The sequence below is a fragment of the Phacochoerus africanus genome, chromosome 15 (genome assembly GCF_016906955.1).
Source record: "Phacochoerus africanus isolate WHEZ1 chromosome 15, ROS_Pafr_v1, whole genome shotgun sequence".
NCBI classification, from domain to species: domain Eukaryota; kingdom Metazoa; phylum Chordata; class Mammalia; order Artiodactyla; family Suidae; genus Phacochoerus; species Phacochoerus africanus.
This window is the reverse complement of record NC_062558.1, coordinates 86,477,223-86,501,490: the sequence shown is the minus strand read 5'-3', so window position 1 is coordinate 86,501,490 and position 24,268 is coordinate 86,477,223. Positions and strand designations below refer to the sequence as shown.

Below are 24,268 nucleotides of genomic sequence, written 5' to 3'. Positions count from 1 at the left end.
ATGTCGGGAGGGAGGAAAGTTGGAAAGGACAGAAACAGATTTTGAAGGTGAGACAGATAGGTGGCTAGCTGGGAGAAACTTAAAGATGAATTCTGGGTTTCTGGTTTCGAAGATGTAAGATGTGGTACTGCTCTGCATCAAAAAAAGACATCTGGGAAAGTTGCCCACCAGCCCATTCACTTCACAGCTTCAGTGGTCCACAAGACTCAGAGACAAAAGGAATCTCCCCACTTCTGGGGGGATGTCAGGAAACCCCATGCAGTCACAGACAACCAGAGCTTTAGTACTCCATCCCTGCAACCTGTAGAAGGGTTGCTTACAGAAGCTTTAAAATGTGGACCCATTCCTAGACTTAAAGAGCTAAGTGCTTCTCATTGGATTCAGCAACTTCAAGTCTTACTTTAGCAGTCAGATAATACACATCAGCACATTACTCAGAGAATTCTCAGATGGAACAGTTATAGGTATCAAGGTCAAGAGGGCCAGCACCAGGCACTACTGTTGCTGTTATGCAAGGGATTGATAGATATCTTAAATGATAATTTTTTTGGGGGGAGGGGGTCTTTTTAGGGCTGCTCCTGTGGCACATGGAAGTTCCCAGGCTAGGGGTCAAATCAGAGCTGTACCAGCCGACCTACGCCACAGCCACAGCAACACAGGATCCAAGCCATGTCTGCGACCTACACCACAGCTCATGGCAACACCGGATCCCTAAGTCACTGAGAGGCCAGGGATCGAACCTGTGTCCTCATGGATACTAGTCGTATTTGTTTCCACTGTGCTTCAATGGGAACTCCTTCAATGATTATCTTAAATGTCTACTCTGTGCTGTTTACAAAGATAACCAGACTATGAGCTCCTTAAGGCAGGTATCATGCTTTATTATTCATTTTTTGTTGCTGTAGTTAGTATCCTCAGAATTAGGCACATGGTAGGGATTAAATATATATTTGCTAAATAAAATAATAAATGAATATTTGTAAGTAGTATATTCCAGAATTGCTTCTTTGGTAATAAACTATCAAAATGGCATTTCTCTATTAGGTCAATGATAACAGCAGTAATTTCAACAAGTTTAAAAAAAACACTGATGGAAAACACATAATTAAAAAAATTTTTTCTCTAGGTAAGCTTGGGGTCAGCTTAATGATTCACGTTTGAAGCATAGCACGAAGGATTCATTACATGTTAACATGAACACAGCACTTCCCAACATGACCTGCACCTCCTATAATGACCTACCAGCTATGCCAAAAATGTTTTTTAGTTGAAAACTAGGTATTTCTGGATGAAGTGTGTTAGGGAAACTGTCTTAACATGCATTCAACTACTTTCCATTTCTAATTCTAATAACGAAAATGACTGTAACATGTAAAACATCTAGGATAGGACCTCACAGAACACATCAAAATTGCTCAATAAATGTCACTCGTGAGTATTAAAAGTTGTGAAGATGATTAATTCAAACCAAGGCCCTTTTGTAGCTGGGTCTTGGAAAAAAGAAAGCAAATTCTAAACTAGTTGCTATATAATACAAGGTTTCTAGGCTCCAAAAACATATTTTGGAGTTCCAGCTGTGGTGCAACAGAAACAAATCCGACTAGGAACCATGAGGTTGCGGTTTCGATCCCTGGCCTTGCTCAGTGGGTTAATAAGGATCCGGTGTTGCCGTGAGCTGTGGCATAGGCTGCAGACATGGCTCGGACCTGGCACTGCTGTGGCTGTTGGCGTAGGCCAGCAGCTGTAGCTCCAATTCGACCCCTAGCCTGGGAACCTCCAGATGCCATGGGTGTGGCCCTGAAAAAAGGCAATTAAAAAAAAACATATTTCAATAATGGCATTCATATCTTAATGTTCAAATCCACAGCAGGCAAAAATTTGATATGACACAGAAGTCAAGGTTCCTCAAGTGCCCTCCTGGAGATAAACCAGAGCTATGACAAGCAAGACACTTTAATGTTTACAGAGAATGTTTAATGTATATGAAGGAGCTGGTATAACACTCTTAGCTTTTGAAGTCAGACTGATCTGGGTTTCAGTTCTGGCTCTATCACTATCAGATACTGGGTAAATTATCTTACTACTCAGAAATGGGATTTCATAACTGTAAAATGAGAACATTAAGAGTACCAGCACCTCATTCAATTGCTGTAAATAATTAATAACATACATACAAAGTGCTTATTATATTGTCTGAAAAACTACAAATACAAGAAGTATACTCTGGACTCTAAAAGAAGGGCTCCCAATGGTAGACAGTCCAACTCTTAAGTCTGCAGGCATGATCTCTAATTATCACAACACCCTAAGTGGAAGGCACTGTCTTCTTTTTGAACATAAGTAAACCGAAGTTTAATGAAATTAAGTAGTATGTCCAAACTCACACACTTTATAGCAAATGGCAAATCCCAAATTTGAACTGACAAAGAATTTTAAATGCAACACTAAAACTTTATTATTCTGTGATATGCGGGTTAAGTCCACTGAGTTCACAGACTTTCAGAATATGCAATATAATCAGATAATTATTTTCAAAACTCAAAAAGCAGATTTAAAACCAACATTCAGGTATTAACAACATTCAGGTAGATAAAGCCCTATTTCCTTCTTAATTGATCTGTCTTACACAGGATAACACTCAGACTCCAAATTCAAGCCATACTGTGGAGCAGCATTTCTGGGAAAAAGTAGTTTCAAATGGCCCACTGGAGGAAACACACTGAATACAAGGAAAGGCAAAAAGCACTCATCACTAAGAAAAACTCTTCACCTTTACTATTTCATACCAATTCAAAGTCTAGCATTAACAAAAGAAAAAAACGCTCGTATCAGTTTCTGTGAACATTCTTGTCACCAACAGTAAGATGGTAGCTAGTCAAGCCCTGAAGGAGTAAAAATATGTCAATGTGTGTATGCAGGAGGGCAGAAAATGTTCTAAAGCATAAAAACACTATTGCATAACGGATACAGGAATTACCTAATATTATCTCTTGGTTCATCTAAGTTTATTATTATTATTAAATACATTTTATAGATTAAAAAGAAAATGCAAACAGGGCCATCTGTAACATGCCTGTAATTTCATGCAGGCTCTGACATGCATCATGCAAACTGGGGAAGGAGGTGATAATGAAGGTGGTAGGAAAAAATCTGAAATTGTACTGTACCACGCTTTGTCAGAGAAGTAATGGACTAACTTCTCAACTCCTTGCCAATGGCATAATGGGAGAGCAGAGACAAGAAAAAGACAGGACAATGGTGTCAGAGACCACATACAACACCAAGGAATTGCCATGACTGGGTAGCAGCCAACAGTTATTTACTTTGCTTTTGTTGCATTTTTCTAAGTATCATTATTTTAATATATTTATATAAAATGAAAACATATTTTAATAGATTTATACTTTCACTGAAGTTGTCTGCAAGTTAATACAAATATTTATATCCACAGAACAGTGTATATAAATTTCTTACCCTTAAAAGAAACCACTTGAAGAATCTTACCAAATAGAATATTGAAAATAATTCTGACACAATGAATATTCATATTCCAAACATCTAAAAAGGTTTGGCTGCATGTAATCCTTAATAAAGTAAGTAGAAATTATTTTTAATAATTTCAGGGTCTTGCATATTATAAATAAACACAACTCAATGTTAGTTTATTACTGCTGCTGCATTAAAGACCAATTAGAGAATAATCTGATCTTCAAGTATGGCTTAAATATGATGTTCTACATTGCAAGGCTCAATACATCACTAGAGATGGAAGACATGATGAATCCCTAGTGTAACTAGATCTAAAGAATTCCACTCCAAAATTCACAGGAACCTAATCACAGCTTCCAAGGATTCCTGGGGACTAGAAATGCTCTTACTCCCTAGATCTCAGAAAAGTGCCTCTAAATCTAAGAGAACTTGGGGAAGACACCTGACTAATAAAATGCTATAAACAAACAATTTCTGAAACAAGGAATTCAATGGTTTTTATAAGTTGATCAATTAACCGCTTTTAAAAACTAAGTGAATAATAGTGACTTAAGTAAGCATTTACAACACAGGCATAATCACTGTGAGATGCTTAATTTTCTAGAGCCTACATCTCTAAGATACAGAACCCATTGGCATTTACCTCTGGGATGCAGAACAGTTCAGAGGAAAATAAAAACCTAAATAACATCATAATAGTAAAATTCCACTGGTGTGACCAATATGCATGGCATTTTTATCCAGAGTAGGATACTGCAGGCACTATGATACAGCAACAAATACAGCTAACAGAACAATTCCACAATCTATAGAGCAGGTTGTTATGAAAAGATTATACAGATAACAGCAATTGCTGTGTTTCTCATAATTGTTAAAGTATTGAGAGAGAAAGTAACCTATGCCTATGTTTATGGGATGGCCTCCTGGACCATAAGTTTGATGCACATTTCTAGTCAATTACCAGTGACGAATATGCACTTCAATTAGCCGCAAAAATGAACACAATGACATATTCTATATCAATCACACTTTAAAAAAATAGCTTACTGTAAAATCAAATTGTTCAGTTTTTATCAAGTTATTTACCCTTTTCCATTTCACCAATGAATATATTTTATCTTTATGAAAAGTCATTCCCAGTGCTAATTTCTCATCAAAGCACTAAAGCTGATGTTCTCCTTACATATACAATTGATTGCAGTCACTTACGGAAGCCAATCAGATTGCACCATGTTAATGTATGCTTTATGAATATGTCTGACAGTTTAAGAATACACATTAAGCACCTCTACAAAGAAAATACCCCTTAATCAAGTACCATCCTTCTACTGCTGACACTGAGCTATACAAAATAATAAACTGCAATTCAACAACATCTCTAACAGGGGAAAATGGAAACAATATCAATGTCAGCAGCAGGAAAAAATTAAATAAATGATAATATCCCCATGATAATGTATTATCATGCAGCCATTAAAATGATGTTTTCAGGAAATATTTACTATATGAAAAATGCTCATATGACACTACATGAAAAAAGCAAAACAAAAAATTGAGAAAACATGATCATTTTTCTAAGAGAAAGCACTGTTTCATGAATCTTTTATCTGAATTTTAAATATACACACATGTATGTGTTGGCTGTAAACACATAGTTTCATTCAGTAAATACATACGGGGCTATGATGTAAAATGAATTTGTGTCACTTGTCAAAAAGGTTTGTGAAACAACTCTTGAAGATTATAAGAGGAGGAGTAAAATATAAGACAACAGAATGTCATCCATAATACAATTCTGATGAATAGACTTAGTTACTATTATACATTTAGAAATTATGCAACATTGTATCAAGAAACTACTGAGCTATTAAGGGATATGGCTATTAAGACACAAACAAGCATTATTTTTGTTGCTTAAAAACTTTTTCTTTCAATTTAAATTACTGCACATGGAAGGTAAAGGTAGGTAGACTTCTAGTCTTTCAAGCAAAGTGCTAAAGAGCAAATTGTAAGTCTTTTTAGGCATGGTCAGAAATAGGTATTATCTCAAAATATACTTTTTGAAAAGCCAAGTATTCCTAGAAGCATATGCTCTGACAAGAAATGTTATCTGAGATTACCATAAAGGCTTTTACTTGCTAAAAGTAATTATTTTTATTAAATTTCTATACTGTGAAACCTAAATTTTAGGCTACACTTATCATTCCTAATTTTACACAGTTGGAAATTAGAAAGAGTCTACCAATGTCAGTTAAGTCAATTTGGACAAAAATGCCTATCAACAATAGGAAGACCCTTGAATGTCTAAATGTAGATTATTTTCTGCTAACGTAGAGAAAATTTTAATTTGATAGTGGAAGATAAGCATCAAGTTAAGACTGGTAATACACTGAGAAAAGAAATAGAAGTAAAAAATTTCCTGAGAAAGAAAAAAATATATTAAAGACCAGAATGTCCCTTTTATTCGCCCCCCCCCTTCTTTTCTTTTTTTTTTTTTTTATTTTTTTTTAAGGGCTGCACCCACAGCATATGGAAGTTCCCAGGCTAGGGGTTGAATTGGAGCTACAGATGCTGGCCTATACCACAGCTATAGCAACACCAGACCCAAGCCGTGTCTGTGACCTACACCACAGCTCACCACAATGCCAGATCCTTAAACCCACTGAGTGAGGTCAGGAATTGAACCTGCAACCTCATGGTTCCTAGCTGGATTCGTTTCCACTGCGTCACAATGGGAACTCCCCTTTTACCTCCATTTTTAAAGAATCATTCTTCAATTCACCAGGAACACTGGCCACTGCAGCTTTCTGGAGTGACCATAGCAAAGTAGCCCCTGCAAACATTCGTTATTTCACTCTGCAGTATCTACAATAGGCTACCTTTTTAGGCCTAACTACTCTCATACATTTTAAAAAACAAGACCAGAATAACAAACTTCCTTACAAAGACTAACAGCCAAGTTTACCTGGCTTCTGCATTTACCAAAAAAAAAAGGTAGCTCACTCAAACTGACATTCAAGAGGGCATCAAAAAGAATTTATTATTGAACATGATAATGTATGAGGAAGAGGATTCTCTCAACTACCTACCATCACTTACAGAATCAACCTCTCCAAAAATCAGCATTAGCAAGCACATATTGACTAAATGTGGAGATGAATATTATCTTACTGAATACGTATAAGTTTAGTATAGGAAAAGGGGAGATCCATTCCAAAACCCTCTGAAAAACTACTGGATTTACCCTTATAAGTTCATACCCTTTTCCTTCTCTATATTTTATCGCTATAAAATAATAATTATTATTGAACTCCTCCAGCTGTTATCAGGGAAAATTAAAAATAGTGTATTAGTTTAAACGTTTCCATTAAAGGAAACTTGGAAGCTCAATCAATACTATTAAAAAGTCCTCCAGTCATCACTTTCCACAAACAGGGTCCTATGGTCTCACTGATCAAGTCTTAGGGCCAGTTCTCTTAGCTGCATTAGGCAGGAGAACTTACCCAGGAAAAGACTCCAATGCATTTCTCTCTTCTAGGCGGCAAACGCATCCAAACTCTGGAGAACCAAAACTTTCTCTTTGCTAACTTGGAGATCCAGAGAAAGGATTCTGATCTAGAAAAGCTAGAAAGACATATCTTGATAGTAGTGTTGAACAACAGACAGTGCTGCTGCATAACTGGAAATGAAAAAAATAGCTCAGAACCCAAAAGGAAGTAGGCCAAAGACTCAGATGAGGGACAAGAAAATTCTAAAGCTATACAAATGAGAAACTAGTGAAATGGGTGCTCCTTGGAAACATGTTTCCAAAATAAATCTAAAACTAGTTGTAATACTGAATAATTAACCTTAAACTTCAATTCCATTTTACAGCTTAGCTGAGAGACAGAATAGGGGAGGAGAATAGTGGGGGAAAAGCGCAGAGACTGAAAGGGGGCTTCAGAAAATTTAAGGTAGGTACATCAATCTGAGGTAAATCTGTCAATCATGCAGCATACTGCTTAGAAGCCTAAGAATACATTATTAAATGTTATAACTGCCCTTTAAAATTCAGATTAGCTCACTTGTAATTTAGTATTATTCTTTATATACTAGCAATCTTTAGAGGAGAAAAGAAAACAACTTAATTGAAGAAAAGGAAGTAAAAAGGAGGATTTACAAAGGTGATAGGAGATGGAAAAGGAAAGAAAGATGGGGATGTTTCCGCTCAACAAATTAACTTGCTACTAAAAAATCTGATATAAAAGCCCTTGCAAACTCTCTATTCCACTGTTAAAACAGTGTAAAAGGGAAGGAAAGGTATACTGGCCAAAATATAAACTTCAAACCTTGCCTCAAATTTATGTTGATACCTCATAACTGACTAATTCAAGAAATAAATTTCTATTTGAATAAATCACAATAAATTTTAAGTGCTTAAAATATCCTCCTTTTGGACCTTTGATACTTCACATTATTTAGATAAGGATAGTTTATGAAAAAAACTGATAGGAATCACAAATCAGGGCAAATACATGGAGAAGGCATAAAAGTGACTGACAATATTTACATCTTTTTCATTAATATTAGCTTTCGGGGGGTGACTTTTCAGAAAAGATAAAATATAACCAACTTACCAGGTATACTTAAGTACAAAACACAAAATAATAAACACTGTTTTGGAAAGCAGATTTAATGTAAACAAAAACATTTTTTAAGTCAAACAATTACTAAATCATTAGAAATGTTAGTAAACCATGCATATTCAGAAGCCATTTCTTCTTACTGTAAAGCAGCTGATAAATTACAAGGACATATTAGTTGTTAAAAAAAAAAACCCTTAAAAATTATTTAAAAGATTTTTCTATTAGATTACAATGAAACACAATCAAAGCCTTTTGATTAGGAAATATTTAAAGAAATGTGCAATGGTCTAGTAAGCCTGCTCCCTAAACAATATGCATCTGTTCATTACACCACTGTGGATAGTGTATACATTTTTAATATGACTAGATTTAAAAAAAAAAAATTTTATTCATATACCTCAAGGTCATGAAAATAGAAAATACATTAAAGACAGATGCATGTCGGTAGGTCTAGGGTCACTGGCAATAGGTTTAAACAGCATTAGAATGGAATTAATCCCAGACAGCTTTCCTGAGGCTCTAAGTAGAAGTCTATTTTACATGCAGTCAAAGAAAGTGTTAATCAAGAGTGGAGAGCCCAGGGAGTGCTGGTTTAGCATGTGCCTGCAGGTCACTCTGGACGGAAGAGAAGGTGCTGGGGAGGGACAGTCATGCAGAAGGGGATACCATGAACAGGAAGCCAGAGCAGGATAGGAGTGAGAGACACAGACTCACTCTGTCTGCGGTGCGGCGGAACAGTCCGTGGGATCCCTTGGAAGGAGCCCTGCCAAGGAGAGAAGGAGGGAGCAGAATACCCACCCTGTGCAGAGAGAGATGGGGGCAGGGAGGTATAATAAAAAAGGGAACCGAAAAATAGAGAAACCACAGTCACACTTTTAAAAAAATAACAATAGTGTTAATGAAAAGATAGATTTCATTTTTTAAAATATAGGCAGTCCAAATCACTAAAAATACATCATAATCCATATCAAGTTATTTTTCATATATTAAGAAAAAATTATTTCCCTCTAATATTTGTAGTTAGTGCATAAAATAACATATTTTTTCTAGCATACAATTACATTTATCATTATGTATCTTTTTTTAAAGTAGCAGATTCCAGGGGGTTTTTTGGGCATTTTGCTGTTTTTTTATAAAAAATCAAAGCATTTAAAAGGTAAGATAGACTTTAGGTGTTAAACATACAGAAACTTCATCAACAATAAATCAGGAAATAAAAAAATTACCATACAAAAATTTGCACTGCTTTTTAAAATGATAGGTTTTCAAAGGATTAGCAGGTAAAATAAAGAACATCAGCTGAAGATAGCAGAACCAACAGAGCATTCAAAAGACTTAGGATGTGAGAGTGAGTACTATGTGACATATAGGCTATAGGTTTCACATGCAAGCTTTTTTTAAGGCCGTATCTGCAGCATATGCTAATTCCCAGGCTAGGGGTTGAATCAAAGCTGCAGATGAGACCTAGGCGACAAGCACAGCAACACCAGAGCCAGATCCAAGCCACATCTGCAACCTGTGTGTAGCCTGCAGCAACGGCCAGAGCCTCAACCCACTTAGCAAGGCCAGGGATTGAATCGAGATACTCATGGGCTATGTTGGGTCCTTAACCTGCTGAACACAATGGCAACTCTCTACATGCAAGCTTTTTAATTTTAATAACTTGTGGTTTCTTAACTTTACTTATTTTAATCCTATTATCAGAACTGGAATACAACTAGAGTTCCATTGTGGCTCAGCAGATTACAAAACCAACTAGTATCCATGAGGATGTGGGTTCAATCCCTGGCCTCACTCAGTGGGTTGAGGATCTAGCATTGCTATAAGCTGTGGTGTAGGCCAGCAGCTGCAGCTCCGATTCAACCCCTAGCCTGGGAACGTCCAAACGTCCATATGCCACAGGTGTGGCCCTAAAAAGCAAAAAAAAAAAAAAAAAGAATACAACTGAAATGTCATTTACATCAATTTCTTCATGTTCCAAGTAAAACTGGGTCTTCAAGAGAGAATTGTTCAATGTAACACAAATAGAATCAGATTGGGTTTCATGTCTCTCTGTTCCTAGTCTCCTCATGAGACAATTAATCTGATATAGAAATGATGTGTTAGAAGATTACTATTTTACTGTTCAGAGATTCTCAGGAACATTGGTCAAAATAAAACACTTTTATCCACCCTTGTATCAATATTTCTTGATTCAAGTTCAGTATAATCAGACACTTCTTTAAATTTAAGAGCAATCACTACTCACTATAAAACAAAAACCAAAAAAGATCCATTTTGTATGGTGATAAAGGAACAAAACACAAGAAACTAAATAAAATTAATGATCCTTAGAGCATCCTAGTAAATAAAGATCCTCTCTTTTAAAATTATTATAATGTCTCCACCAATTTAGCCATGTATACTTGTGAAAATAGAAAATATTTAACAGGGTGATGACCCCAGGGGCTTTCCATAGATATTACATGATACAACTCCATTTTGCTGTTTCAGAGATGTTTTGGCCCAAAACTTTTACACAAAGTAAGTCCTTAGCCAAGAAGTAGCATGCACTTCCCTCACTATGGGTTTCATCAGGGCCAGCTTCTACTCACCACACTAGGTAAAGAAACTTTCAGATAGGGATTTTTACATAAGCTAAACCAGCTATAAAATATGACTGACTAAACCTTGAGACTAGGCAATTTCAGAGACAGCAGACATGTGAGCAACACCAAGCAGCAGCACTAAGAAACAGCATGTGTTGGCTCCTCATGGTTCCATGTCTACTGGAAGTGTTTCTACAAAAGGGAAACCCTAACTTAGAACTTAGATGACGCATAATTTTTATGATGCAAGGAAAGGGTGGGAAACCTGATTTTGACAGCATTAACAATGAAAGAAAAAGTTCTCAGATGGACTGATCTGTTCCAGCAGTGAATGCTGGAATACACTGCACTCCAGAATTGAAGACTGCTGGAAGTCAAGGCAGTTTGAAGATAGATTTGAGAGCCAGAATGTCTAGTCCCCACATCTGGAAGACATGTCCACCATCTTCTGGCCCCAAAACAAGGCCTCACTGACCTATCATCTGATTTTATACTTTGCTGTCTGTCCATGAGTATCATAAACAGAGTCAGGCAAAGTCTTTGATTTAGTATCTAAAGCCCTTAGCACTGAGATTGAAATATAGAAAAAAAAAAAAAAACTAGTCAAAGTTCACTGAATGAATGAATGAATGGACCTATGCTTTAAAAGCTGAGAAATTTACTATTGAGAGGGGAGGGGTTGTCAAATCCTACTACCTAGTTCAGGTTTAAAGCCAAACCCAGTGACCTCCATACAGATGCACTGTCCAATATGGTTGCTGGCAGCTAAATGAAGCTAGTGGATAGTCTGAATTGAAATGTGCTGTAAGTGTAAAATACACACAAGATGTCAAAGACTTAGTATAAAACAAAAAACAAAAATTCAAATGTAATATATCCCAATATTTTCTTTATATTTATTACATGTTCAAATGGTACTATTGGGTTAAATAAAACATTTTATTAAAAGTAATTTTGCATGTTTCTTTTTATTTTAATTTGTATACTGAAGCATTTATATTATATATGTAGTTCACATTATATTTATATTGGAACACTACTCTAGAGGGCAGAGAGTGCATAATTCTTTCTTAGTTGATGCCATAAAGATCCCTAAGCTCTGCCCAGGAAAGGGCCTTTGTTCATGTGAGTCTACTTTAAATCTTGTGTTGACTTTTATGATGAAATGGTATATACGAAATGCTTTCTGCTAGACCATCCGTAGTGGCTGTGTATAAAAATAAAAAGCAGTAGGTATATATAAATATATCACATCCAAGGGGGAAAAAATATACTTGTAGGAAAACTTAGAATACCTGACATATAATTTGATCATATGCATAATATGTAGCTACCCGTCAAATTTGTGGGACAAAACACACATACATATACAAACAAGAAAAAAATAAAGGAATAACAAAACATTAAAAATAAAAATACAGGATTATCTGGACTCAGGATTTAGAGGAACTTTCATTTCTCTCAAGATAGTTCTCATAGAGACCAAATGAAAACATTTTTCTGTGCACTCTAACTCTGAGATAAAAGAACTGTAAGCCAAGTCCTCCAGAACACTTACAGCTCTTCATTCAGCAGCTACTTTTTCTTAAAGCAGAGATGAGAACAGATGAGAGTTACCACCCGGGGTTAAAGGATAGGGAATTTTTATCTTAGCACTGAAGAGATGAAACTTTCCCTGATTCATGAATATTAGTTTGCTTGTGTCTCCCACTTCTGGGAGAGCTTAGAAAGCCTCCTGGAATGGTCTTCCTTGCTCCCAAAAGTGTCTGCGGCACATGGCACTGTAGCACTGAGCTTTCTTAGTGGATGAAACTAAAGATTTCTGTCTTCCACTCTGAATCCCTCCCTACTCCACTCTGAATCTACATATTTATCAATCTTCTCCTGTACCTTCCAAGTTCCAATCCTACATATTCAAACTCCTCTACCCTACTGTCCTACCAGAATCTCAAACTCAAGTGATTAAAATATACATCTGGAGTTCCCGTCGTGGCACAGGGGTTGACGAATCCGACTAGGAACCATGAGGTTGCGGGTTCGGTCCCTGCCCTTGCTCAGTGGGTTAACGATCCGGCGTTGCCGTGAGCTGTGGTGTAGGTTGCAGACGCGGCTCGGATCCCGCGTTGCTGTGGCTCTGACATAGGCCAGTGGCTACAGCTCCAATTCAACCCCTAGCCTGGGAACCTCCATATGCCGCGACAGCGGCCCAAAGAAATAGCAAAAAGACAAAAAATAAAATAAAATAAAATATATATCTAAAATCTTTAGCAGTTTTCTTCCCAAATAAAATATTTCCTTTTGGTTCTCTAATTTTCTTAACTGGAATGCCATCCTTGCGGTCATCCACATTTGATAACATATTCATCTTCCATTCTTCACATTTTTTTCATCTAATCACTTATCAAGACAACAGATTCTGCCTCCATCTTTTCTCCATCTCCATGAAAGCTTAAAAATCAGAGGCTTGGAGTTCCCGTCGTGCCGCAGTGGTTAATGAATCCGACTAGGAACCATGAGGTTGCGGGTTCGGTCCCTGCCCTTGCTCAGTGGGTTAACGATCCAGCGTTGCCGTGAGCTGTGGTGTAGGTTGCAGACACGGCTCGGATCCCATGTTGCTGTGGCTCTGGAGTAGGCCAGTGGATACAGCTCCAATTCGACCCCTAGCCTGGGAACCTCCATGTGCCGCGGGAGCAGCCCAAAGAAATAGCAAAAAGACAAAAAAAAAAAATCATAGGCTTGTCTTTATCTCCTCTTGCTTAGGCTATTACAACTTCTAAATAGTTTTCCATACCTTCAGTCTGTTCTCACTGGGATTGATTTAATTTTGCTGGGCCCTGTGCTAGGCCACTTGGCACACAGGAAGGAATGAGACACAGCCCCTGTCTCAGGACAGTCTCAGTTTTTCCTCTCACATTACTTTCCTATAGCAAAATATAATTAAGTCTGGCCCCTGCTAAAACTTTCTGGCTGCAGAATTAAGTTCAAAGTTCTCAGTCTAGCATTAAGTCCCTCCATAATGGGATCCAAGTATAACTCTTCAAACTTCTCTCCTTTCTCATAGTATTCTTATGTACTCATTACTACTACCACCAGCAATAACTACACAAAAACATGGCAAAGTATATTAAGTAATTTTAAAAAATAGAGAGGTAACAATCCAAATGTTAGTTTTAATAGCAGAAGAAATTTCCTCTGGTTGGCAAATGTGTATTCAATCCATGCCCAGGTATACCTTCTGGGCCTCTAGTGCCCAATGATCTCATACATAATCTTACAGAACACCAAGATTACTCTGAGACCATGGTAACATGAAACAAAACACGGTCACTTCATAATTTTGTCTAAGTACAGATAAAAGCTAGATCCCACTGTTCCAACCACAAAGTACCCTAGACTTCTCTATGTTCTGATAGCATCTAATCTGAGCAAACCCCTGCTTCCTGAGACCCTCCCTCAAATGACCCAAGAAAAGCTCAAATCCTTTAAGTTTCTTTCTGACCCAGGCTTGAGATCATTTCTCATGATGTCCTTGTGTTCTCCTTGGCCAAAAGAAGTCATCCACCCAACTTGTTTCACTGGGTATACACCTGGGGTTTGGCTCAAGGTTATTGACACTTCATCGCTCTGAATGATCAGGATAGCTATATTGTTTAGAAACTTTAGGACTAAGTAAGAGAGATATTATTTTCTGCTATATCAGGAATATCAACGTAACTTGTTGAAGGAATCCTGTGAGCACAGTACTAAAGGGACATTCTCCAGGAAAAAAAATTTAGTTACATCTGACATTTAAAAAATAGTATTTTTAAAATTATCTGTAGGGAGTTCCCGTCGTGGCGCAGTGGTTAACGAATCCGACTAGGAACCATGAGGTTGCGGGTTCGGTCCCTGCCCTTGCTCAGTGGGTTAACGATCCGGCATTGCCGTGAGCTGTGGTGTACGTTGCAGACGTGGCTGGATCCCGCGTTGCTGTGGCTCTGGCGTAGGCCGGTGGCTACAGCTCCGATTCGACCCCTAGCCTGGGAACCTCCATATGCCGCGGGAGCTGCCCAAGAAATAGCAAAAAAAAAAAAAAAAAATTTATCTGTAAATACATTTTTCTAATTACCTAAGAAAAAGAAAAGTTAGAATGTTCCAGAATAAAGGCCTAATAAATTACCACTCTGCTAGCTAAAGAGACTAAAAGAGGAGCAACTTTCATTCCTCTTACGGAAGCTGATTAATTTATTCTGAGAGACTGATTTGATTATGCTACTTCTTGGAACGCTAACCGAATCATCTATGCTCACTGCCTGGTCTCTAATATTAAATTCTTTTTTTTTTTGGGGGGGGGGGGCTATGCTTGTAGCATGTGGGCTTGTGGAAGTTCCTGGGTCAGGTACCAAACCTGTGCCACAGTAGTGGCCCAAGGCACTGCAGTAACAACGCTGGATCCTTATTAACCCACTGCACCACAAGAGAACTCCAAACGTTTAATTTTAAAAGTAAAATCTATGTCTTGCCAACACCCTCAACATACAAGTCAAGAATCAAGTAATTTAATGTAAATTTAACTACATTACACAAATGAAATGGATCCCAGTAGTGGAAAACTTTGGTGCTGTCTTTTGTTTTCTAACTGCTATGCAAACAAACTTTGCTTCTTTCAGTGGATATTTTAAACAAAGCTCCAAAAATGCCCACTTTAGGGAGTTCCTGTTGTGGCTCAGTGGTAATGAACCTGATTAGCATCCATGAGGATTTGGGTTTGATCCCTGGCCTCACGCAGTGGGTTAAGGACTGGTGTTGCCATGACCTATGGTGTAGGTCACAGCTGCAGTTCAGAGCCCATGTTGCTGCGGCTATGGCACAAGCCGGCAGCTGCAGCTCAGATTCAACCCTTAGCCTAGGAACTTCCATATGCCACAGGTGTAGTAACCCTTGGAAAAAAAAAAAGAGAGAGAGAGAGACAGAAAAAATAACTAAATAAACAAAAATGCCCACTTCAGTTCTGGTACTCTGTATTAAAGGACGGGTATTTAGATACCCTTAAATATAATCAGAGAAGTCACTCAACTGCTCTAATATCTATATTTAAGTTGTACCTAGCCTTGAAAAGCCATTCTATTTTTCAGTTATTGGTTTCAGGTACTATTGTTTATAAAATCCAGTGTAAAAGACACACATAATAGAATTCTTGTGTTGTCATTACAAGCATGCTAGAATGTAATGCCTCAGTCCAAAGATGGTTCCTATCAGCATTTAGCTCACTGAAACATGGGCCATATTCAATGTTCAATGTCTAACATTGACTAAACATCATTGTATGACCACATGATAAATATCACATTTATACACCAAAATGTGTGTGTGTGTGTGTTTCACTTAAAATACTTCCAGTGGCATACTTTAAATATAAGTAATAGCAAATGTAAACAAATAAAAGACCTTGGTAAAGAAATAAATCCCTTAATTCCTTCAGAAACATAAATAAATAGGAATGTAATGTCTCTCCAACTGGGAGAAAATGGCACATTTAAGTTTAAAATCAGGACACTAATCTTAACATAAAAATTAGCCAATAATGCTGCTTACTCCCAAATCAGAAAGGCATGTGGTCTAAAAGAAAAAGGACTTAGGACAGAGTTCTTGAGACAAATCTTTGAGTTACATTGTTCTTTTCATTTAACATTTCATCTAATCCCCCAGGCAAGGGGGAAAAAAAAGGAGCAGAATTTTTTGCTAGTACATATATCAGGACTGCTAAGACTAGGTAAATTGTTTCTCCTTTGGGAATCATAAACAGTTGATACTTTTTTTGTGATATGTCTGTGATAAATTTTTCTTATTCAATATTTTATTTTATAAATAGTTACAATAGGAACACAACCATGATATTTTGAAATATATGCATGATCCAATAAATCTGAGACATGAGAACATAATTCTAAGCACAAAAGATTACAAATAATGCTGACCAAATTCTGATTCTGGAATTTATATAAATTTTATTCATATCTACTATATCTTTTAGTGAATAAAACTTTGATTCAATACTAGAAACTAATTCCAACAGAATATTCAAAATTGATACAAAATTATCTTTCTCCACTGCTTTGCTATATATAATAGTTCTTAAAATTTGAGAAAACTAGTATCAGATCAAATTGTGTACAATTTGAGTTTTAACTGATAAGCATCTTTTCTCACTGACACCAATAAAACAGTATTTACTTCTATACTCAATTTTCAGAGTAACCCAGGCTGGGTCATCATGTGACTCTTTTGGGTCCAACTTGCAATCCCTTCTTTGAGATTCAAGGGCATAAATAACGAGTTTTGATGGTGTGAGTCTAGAATTTTTTTTTTCTGATATTCTGGCTTCTCTAGTTAATTTAAGATGTTCAAGCAAATGTTCTGTAAAAATATATATCATGAAAATTTAGAATTTACTTAATGTATAAAATAACTATTCAAATCAAATACTGATGTTATATGCTTTTAAAACAATATTGTAAATGCATAAAAAACTTATAATTCAGTCAGAAATAATGCTATTTATAAGAACATGCACGTACAAGGATCAATACTGTCATACCATATTCAAAATAAAGTTTTATAAGTTTAAACGTTTAAAGTGTATCCTTATTTCTCACATAATCACTATTTTCCTGCATACTCCTAGTCTCTTCAAGTATTTTTGAATGAATGATTAGGCACCTTCCACAATGTTATCCTTCTTTTCATGTTATCCATTTCACCATTTTGTCTGGGTATTCTGTCCCTCAGATGAGAATATTTGATCAGAAGCACAGTTATCTAGTCTCCTTTGAACACACCATCTTTTCCTACAACTCATCCTTAGCCCTGTCCCTCTTTTTTTTCCATTACCTAAATATGAACTCCATCTTTTTTATTCTCCTTTGCTTTCTTCCAAAAATTACCTTCCCTGACTTTCCCTTTACTTATTTCTCCAGGTAGCTTTCCTATATCCATATCAATCTACTTCATCATTAACTCTAGAGATGCTTTGACCAATACGGTATCCACTGGCCATATGTGGTTATTTACATTTAAATTAATTACAATTAAATATTATTTAAAATTACCTTCTGTAGTCACGGTTCTGAACCACATTTTCAAGTACTCACTAGTCACATGTAGCTAGTGGCTACTGCACTGGACAGCAATGAAAATTCTATGGAAGAGTGCCAGAAATTCCCATCGTGGCTCAGGGGTTAACGAATCCTACTAGCATCCATGAGGATGTGGGTTCAATCCCTAGCCTCACTCAGTGGGTTAAGGATTTGGCATTGCCATGAGCTGTGGTGTAGGTTCCAGATGCAGCTCAGATCTGGTGTTGCTATGGCTCTGGCGTAGTCTGGTGGCTACAGCTCCAATTCAACCCCTAGCCTGGGAACCTCCATATGCCGCAGGTGCGGCCCCAAAAATACAAAAAGACAAAAAAAAAGGGGGGGGGGGAGCCAAAATAAAGTAGCCTCTCTTTCTCAGTTCCGGAACTCATCCTTATCTACTCACATTTTTGCTTTCTATGATTCAACTACTACCTTCACTTTTCTCACCAGGCTCAACTGCTACCTAGACATTCCCAATCCTTTGATCCTTACAAAACTTTTTATGCTTTAACTATATTACATCACTAGTTCCTTCAATAAGCACTTGTTAATGGAGGAATCATTATTTGTCTGTGTATTTTCTTCCCCAATCCCCCACTTCCACTTCAAGAGCCAAACAGCTGAAATGGAAAAGGCTCACCAAACTTACATGGAAGAAATTATTAGCACTGTACGTTATATAGAGCACACAAAAATAACTACTTATTACATAAAAAGAAGTATTTTATAAACCTTAAAGGCACAGAGCTAAGTTTTAAAAATCAGATTGTTGATTAATTAATTATTGTAATTCCCTTTTCACTTGTGTTACTAGGACTCCTGCATAATATAAGGCAAAAGAAGAGTCAGGCTGGCTTATCAGGTCTTCTCTTGCCAAGAAATACCTATTACTTGGCACCATACAATAGGATAATGATAACTAATGGCCATGATAATTCTCTGGCTCAGGTACATCCTAAACTGAGTTCAGAAAGTATATTTTCAGCACTAAATATGTTTTGAAATATAATATTTTCTGAAAAACAACAAAGAAGACAGGCTGCATGGTTATTTTCTACTGTTTAGAAGAAACCATTCCCTACCCTAACTATGTCTAAAACATAACCTTTACTGTCTGTATCTTAATCCATTTATACTTTCTAACAGCCTCGACATTTATTTGAGTAATCATCATAATAGAAAGTATTTGAAAAGTGTCAACAAAAAGAACATGCTACATCATGTATTTTCAGAGTCACATGCTGCTAAAGAGAGAAGACTGCACTTTGGATGTGTTTCTTTTCAGGCATGGGGAAATACTACTCTCATAATACATGCAATGAGAGGGAGACTAGACACTCAAATAAAATGACCTACAGTATGCAGAACAGAAAAGCTATTAAATGCACATTCATTCATAAAAGACACAGAAGAGAAGCTTTAGAAAAAGCACATAAATACTGAAGGGACAAGGAAAATCAACTTACCTAAAAAAAATTGACAGCCATGGCAGGTACAAAATTATTAGAGAAAAAAGAGTAGAACAAAACATCAAAATAGTAAATGACAAGAAAAAATAACAACAGCATGAATTACTTACAGGAATTCTTCTCCAGGGTGTTTGGGTATATTTATCAGCATATGTACATTTTTCTTCTTTAGATTTTTGGTTGCAGTTACACCGAGTTGCCTGAACAAAAACACAAATTTTTACTTTGGTATAATTCTACATATACACATATACATACAAAGTAATCAGGGTCTCTCTTAGTGGATTAACAAAAAAAGGGTAAACATAAAGGTCTATTCAGTAGTCTCCCACCTTTTCCACAGATTGGGTTTTATTTATTTATTTTTTTTTGGTTTGTTTGTTTTTTGTCTTTTTGCTATTTCTTTGGGCCGCTGCAGCTCCCGCTGCCTCGGCAAATGGAGGTTCCCAGGCTAGGGGTCGAATCAGAGCTGTAGCCACCGGCCTACACCAGAGCCACAGCAACGCGGGATCCGAGCCGCGTCTGCAACCTACACCACAGCTCACGGCAACGCCGGATCGTTAACCCACTGAGCAAGGGCAGGGACCGAACCCGCAACCTCATGGTTCCTAGTCGGATTCGTTAACCACAGCACCACAACGGGAACTCCACAGATTGGGTTTTAGAATCACCCAGTAAGGCTAAAATTTTCAGTAGTTCAAATTACCCTTAGCAATCTCTTATACTGCCCACAAAACACACTACCTATGATTTTATGTATAGAAACATAAATGTATATAGATGTAGAATATATATAGCAATATACAGTATAAAGAATTTAACTCCAAAACATTAAATATTTCCCTCAACTATTCTGTTACTACAATCACTGCTGCAGGGGTTCTTAAATTTTTTTTTTTTTTTTTTTTTTAGGGCCACACCTGCAGTGTATGGCATATGGTTCCCAGGCTAGGGGTTGAATCCGAGTTGCAGCTGCCAGCCTATGCCACTGCCACAGCAATGTGGGATCTGAGCTGCATCTGCAACCTACACAACAGTTCAGGGCAATGCCAGATCCCTAACCCACTGAGCATGGCCAGGGATCAAACACACATCCTCAAGGATCCTAGTCATTATCATTAACCACTGAGCCATGAAGGGAACTCCCTTTAAATTCATTTTTGATAGGGCTCTGTTAGATATTAAACACCACCAGTCTACAAGTAAGGTTGCCTCTTCACATGTAAAATGCTTTTAAAAGTACCTTTAATAATGTGTTGATTTTACTGGACTGGAGTATTTTGAAGGATCTCTGCCCTTTGACAAAGAACCATCTGATCATCTCAGTTCATAAATAAACTCTCATCACATGAATTCACTCATTTAGTCATTTATACAACACAAAGTAACACACCTATGGTCTCTCAAATAAATACCAAATTTTAAAAAAGAAAAGATTGATAATGAGAATTTCTCCTTAGTGTGAAGCTGGAATATAACCTTATTATTTATTAAACAACCCTGCTGGAGGTAAATATACTTTCTTGTAGGAAAATCTATATAAAAAATTCTTGATTACTGTATCAGGCTAAAGTACCTTTTTTCTTTTAAAATATTCAAATTCTTTCTTAATTGCAATTAGATCATCACAATTTCCATAATCAAAATAAAATCTAATCAAAACAAAAATCTCTTTAGTACAGACATATTTCCCATCCCAAAACATGAGATAGTTATTGAAACAAAATTCAATATATAAGCAGATCAACTTAGATCTCTTAGAATTCAACATAATAGAACTTAATTTTTAACATATATGGGATATATGTAAAGAAGGAGAAAGATAATACAAAGCATTTATCTTAATGCAAGCACATTTTATTATAGCCTGACTGCTGCAATTCTAGAAATAATTTCCTTTCTGTACCCTAACATATGAAGAACAACAACTGGCAAATATTTGAATTTTCCTAATTTGGAAAAACCCAGTTTTTAGTGACATTTCAAGAGACAGAAAAACATCTACCCAAATCATTCCTTCTGGGTGGCATATTTTTTGGCACATCAAAGATCTAAGAATATGCCTTTGTATATAAATAAAAACGTGTTTAGCTACAAAATATGAAGGTCATAATCCTTTTTTCTAAAGTGCTCTAGATACAACAATATCTTACGCTCTATAATACATTTTTGCAAAATTTGAAGCTTAATTTCCTAAAGGTGCCTTTTTTTTCTCCCTAAAAATTGACTAGGTTGGTTGGGTTTTGTCTCTAGCTTTTAAATACAAATATTGGTCTCACTCTATTTAAAATTTTATATTTGGTAAGCCCTCAATTTGCAATATTTGGTTATTCTTTTTTCACATTCATAAGTTTTCTTTTCTGACACCCTTAATCATAACATCTGATCCATCTATCCTTACTCTTTATTCTTAAACTGGATTTCTGATCTGACCCCAGTGGCTCAGAGTCCAATATAGTATATCTTTTATATTCTGAGTGAGATTACTATTTCATATTCCTGAATTGCTTTGCTATGCCAAAAATGAGCTTTTGATTTTCCACAAAGATTTTCTTTGGCCTGTTATGATTGTTATGCCATTCTGTTCTTGTTATCCTGGCCTTTTGTTATTACAAACTAAATTATAATTAAATTCAAGAGACAGCACATACAGTTTTCATACGGAACTAACACTTGATATTGTAACAATTATACAATTATAGATATTCAAACATGGCTTTGAGAGACTACCCAACATCATCTAAGGAAGAAACTTTTTTTAGAATAAACTTCACTCCAACAGACAGCCATTCAGATTCCTAAGACTGAATATCCAATTTCATTCATCAATAACATGAATGTTAACTGCTGAGTTTAGAATCCCCAAAACAGAGGCAACTGAAGGTAGGTTGAGTTTTTCAGCTTTAAAATGTGTTATTTAGACTGAAAGTTAAACCACATACTTTTATTAGCGTGCATATAACCTAAAAGTAACACAATACTGTGTGATTTTAAAAGCCAAATATAAAGTCCAATTTCAATTCTGGCTAGTTTTATTAAAAATATACATGTTACCCAGTTTGAAAAACCTTCATTTTACACACTACAATACTTACAAGCTGATGTTCTAATAGTTGGATTTTTTCATCTTTTTTCTTTATTTCCTCTTTAAGTTGATTTATTTCATTTAACAAATCTTCATTCTGAAACATTTAAAAAACTTAACATGAAGCATTTAATTGTACTTAAAAACTCTAATGATAAGCAATAAATCAATGATAAAGATTGAGTTAAGCAACTGTTTGTTTATTTAAGGGGGAAATTCTTCTTAAATATGTCAGCTGTTAACCATTAAAAAAAAAACAAAAACCACTTTGGTCATCCAAGAATTCATAGCCTAATGTAGTCTGACATGTAAACAATGAACAATAATGGTAGCTCACACTCACTGAGTACTAATCAGGTGTCAAGAACTAAGTACTGTTAGGTATCCTAGCAGTTGATTGTGATTGCAATTCTGAGATAATTACTATTATTCCTATTTTACAGATAAGAAAACTAGGAACTAAACCACGTAGTAAAATTAATTACACACAAAACAGTAACTTCAGCTAGATTCCAAGGAATATATAAAAGTGCCTGTCAAAAGAAATGAAAGGCTCAACCAGCAGAGGAAACTGCATAATTAAAAGCACAGAGTCACGGCTGGTTCGGAAATCAGCAGAAAGGTAAAATGTGCCAGAAGGTAACAAGGCCGATTCTTTTTCCATCAACTACTTTCATGATAACTGCCTAAAACAAAGCTCAGTCTATAAGAAATTCTAAGCAGTATTAGTGGAAACCTATCGTCAAGGTAAGTAGGAATCCAGTTACATTTCCAAGTATTACTACCCTAGAGTTAGGCCCATTTTGTTCATTATTCAATTATATGCAAATACACACTGATGAAGTAGTGCAAGCAAGTAAATTACAGTTCACTCTTGAAACAGTACAGGGGTTAAGGGCGCCAACCCTCTGGAAAGTAAAAAATCTGGGTATAACTTTCAGTTGGTCTTCAATATCCACAGTTCTTCCATATTCACAAGTTTCACATGCTTGGATTCAACCAACCACAGATCGGTGTAGGGGTATTTACTGAAAAAAAAACCGCATTTAAGTGGACCCATGAAGTTCACACCTGTGTTGTTCAAGGGCCAACTGTAGAATATGTATGTTAATGATATATTTTTCCATAAAGAAAAATGAGTAAGCAAGTAATTATGCGTTAATGAGCAAAATATATCATCTTCCCCAGACACACTGCGAACAAAAAAAAAATTGTGCAGTCTCAGAAGAAGAAGAGATCAGAAACAGACATTTTATGAAGGTTTTGACATATTAAGTAAGCATCATAATGGGGAAGAAACAATGGGAAAGGAAAGGTTTTATTTTATTTTAATTTTTTAAAAATTATAGTTGATTTACAATGTTGTGCCAATTTCGGCTGGACAGCAAAGTGACTCAGCCATATATATATATACATATATATATATATATATGTATATATATGTTTTACATTCTTTTCCATCATGGTCTGTCCCAGCAGACTGTATATAGTTCCCTGTGCTAATAGTAGGACCTTGTTATTTATCCACTGCAAATATTTTTTAAAATACTGTTATGTATACCATAATTGGAAAAGAGCATTTATTGTATATATTAAAAAAAAAAAACCTTCCAGTTGAATTTAAAGAGTTTAGATACTTCAAAAAAAACCATAAATCAAGACCCCAAAAATAGATGGATTACAAATCATGAAAGATACATTTTTAAGCTAAGTAGTAAATGAAGCTATTAACAAATGATAAATATACTTGGTTATATAAAAATTTAAATCACCTACACAATTAACATTACAGTTAAAAGCTGGTGAAAATCTATGCTAATATGACAAACAACTTATATCTCAAGTATGTTAAGAGTCTGTTCAAACATATAAGAACGTTTTTAGGCCCCAATAGATA

General features: G+C 36.0%; 1 protein-coding gene across 10 annotated transcripts in view; it reads right to left on the bottom strand.

Annotated features, from left to right (window-relative positions):
• The window catches only part of CCSER2 (coiled-coil serine rich protein 2), a 135,356-nt gene that overhangs the window by 5,694 nt on the left and 105,394 nt on the right, over positions 1-24,268 (bottom strand). For 6 of the 10 annotated variants that reach the window (XM_047759578.1, XM_047759583.1, XM_047759585.1 and 3 more), the window contains 2 exons: positions 22,382-22,468; positions 19,397-19,486 (listed from right to left, as the gene is read on the bottom strand). In XM_047759578.1, coding sequence (XP_047615534.1) covers positions 19,397-19,486; positions 22,382-22,468 — 177 coding nt within the window. Of the gene's footprint in view, positions 1-2,510; positions 2,883-3,013; positions 3,208-6,992; positions 7,114-8,828; positions 8,914-19,396; positions 19,487-22,381; positions 22,469-24,268 lie in introns of those variants that run through there. The other 4 variants (XR_007132125.1, XM_047759582.1, XM_047759579.1 and 1 more) reach the window with 4 other exon arrangements.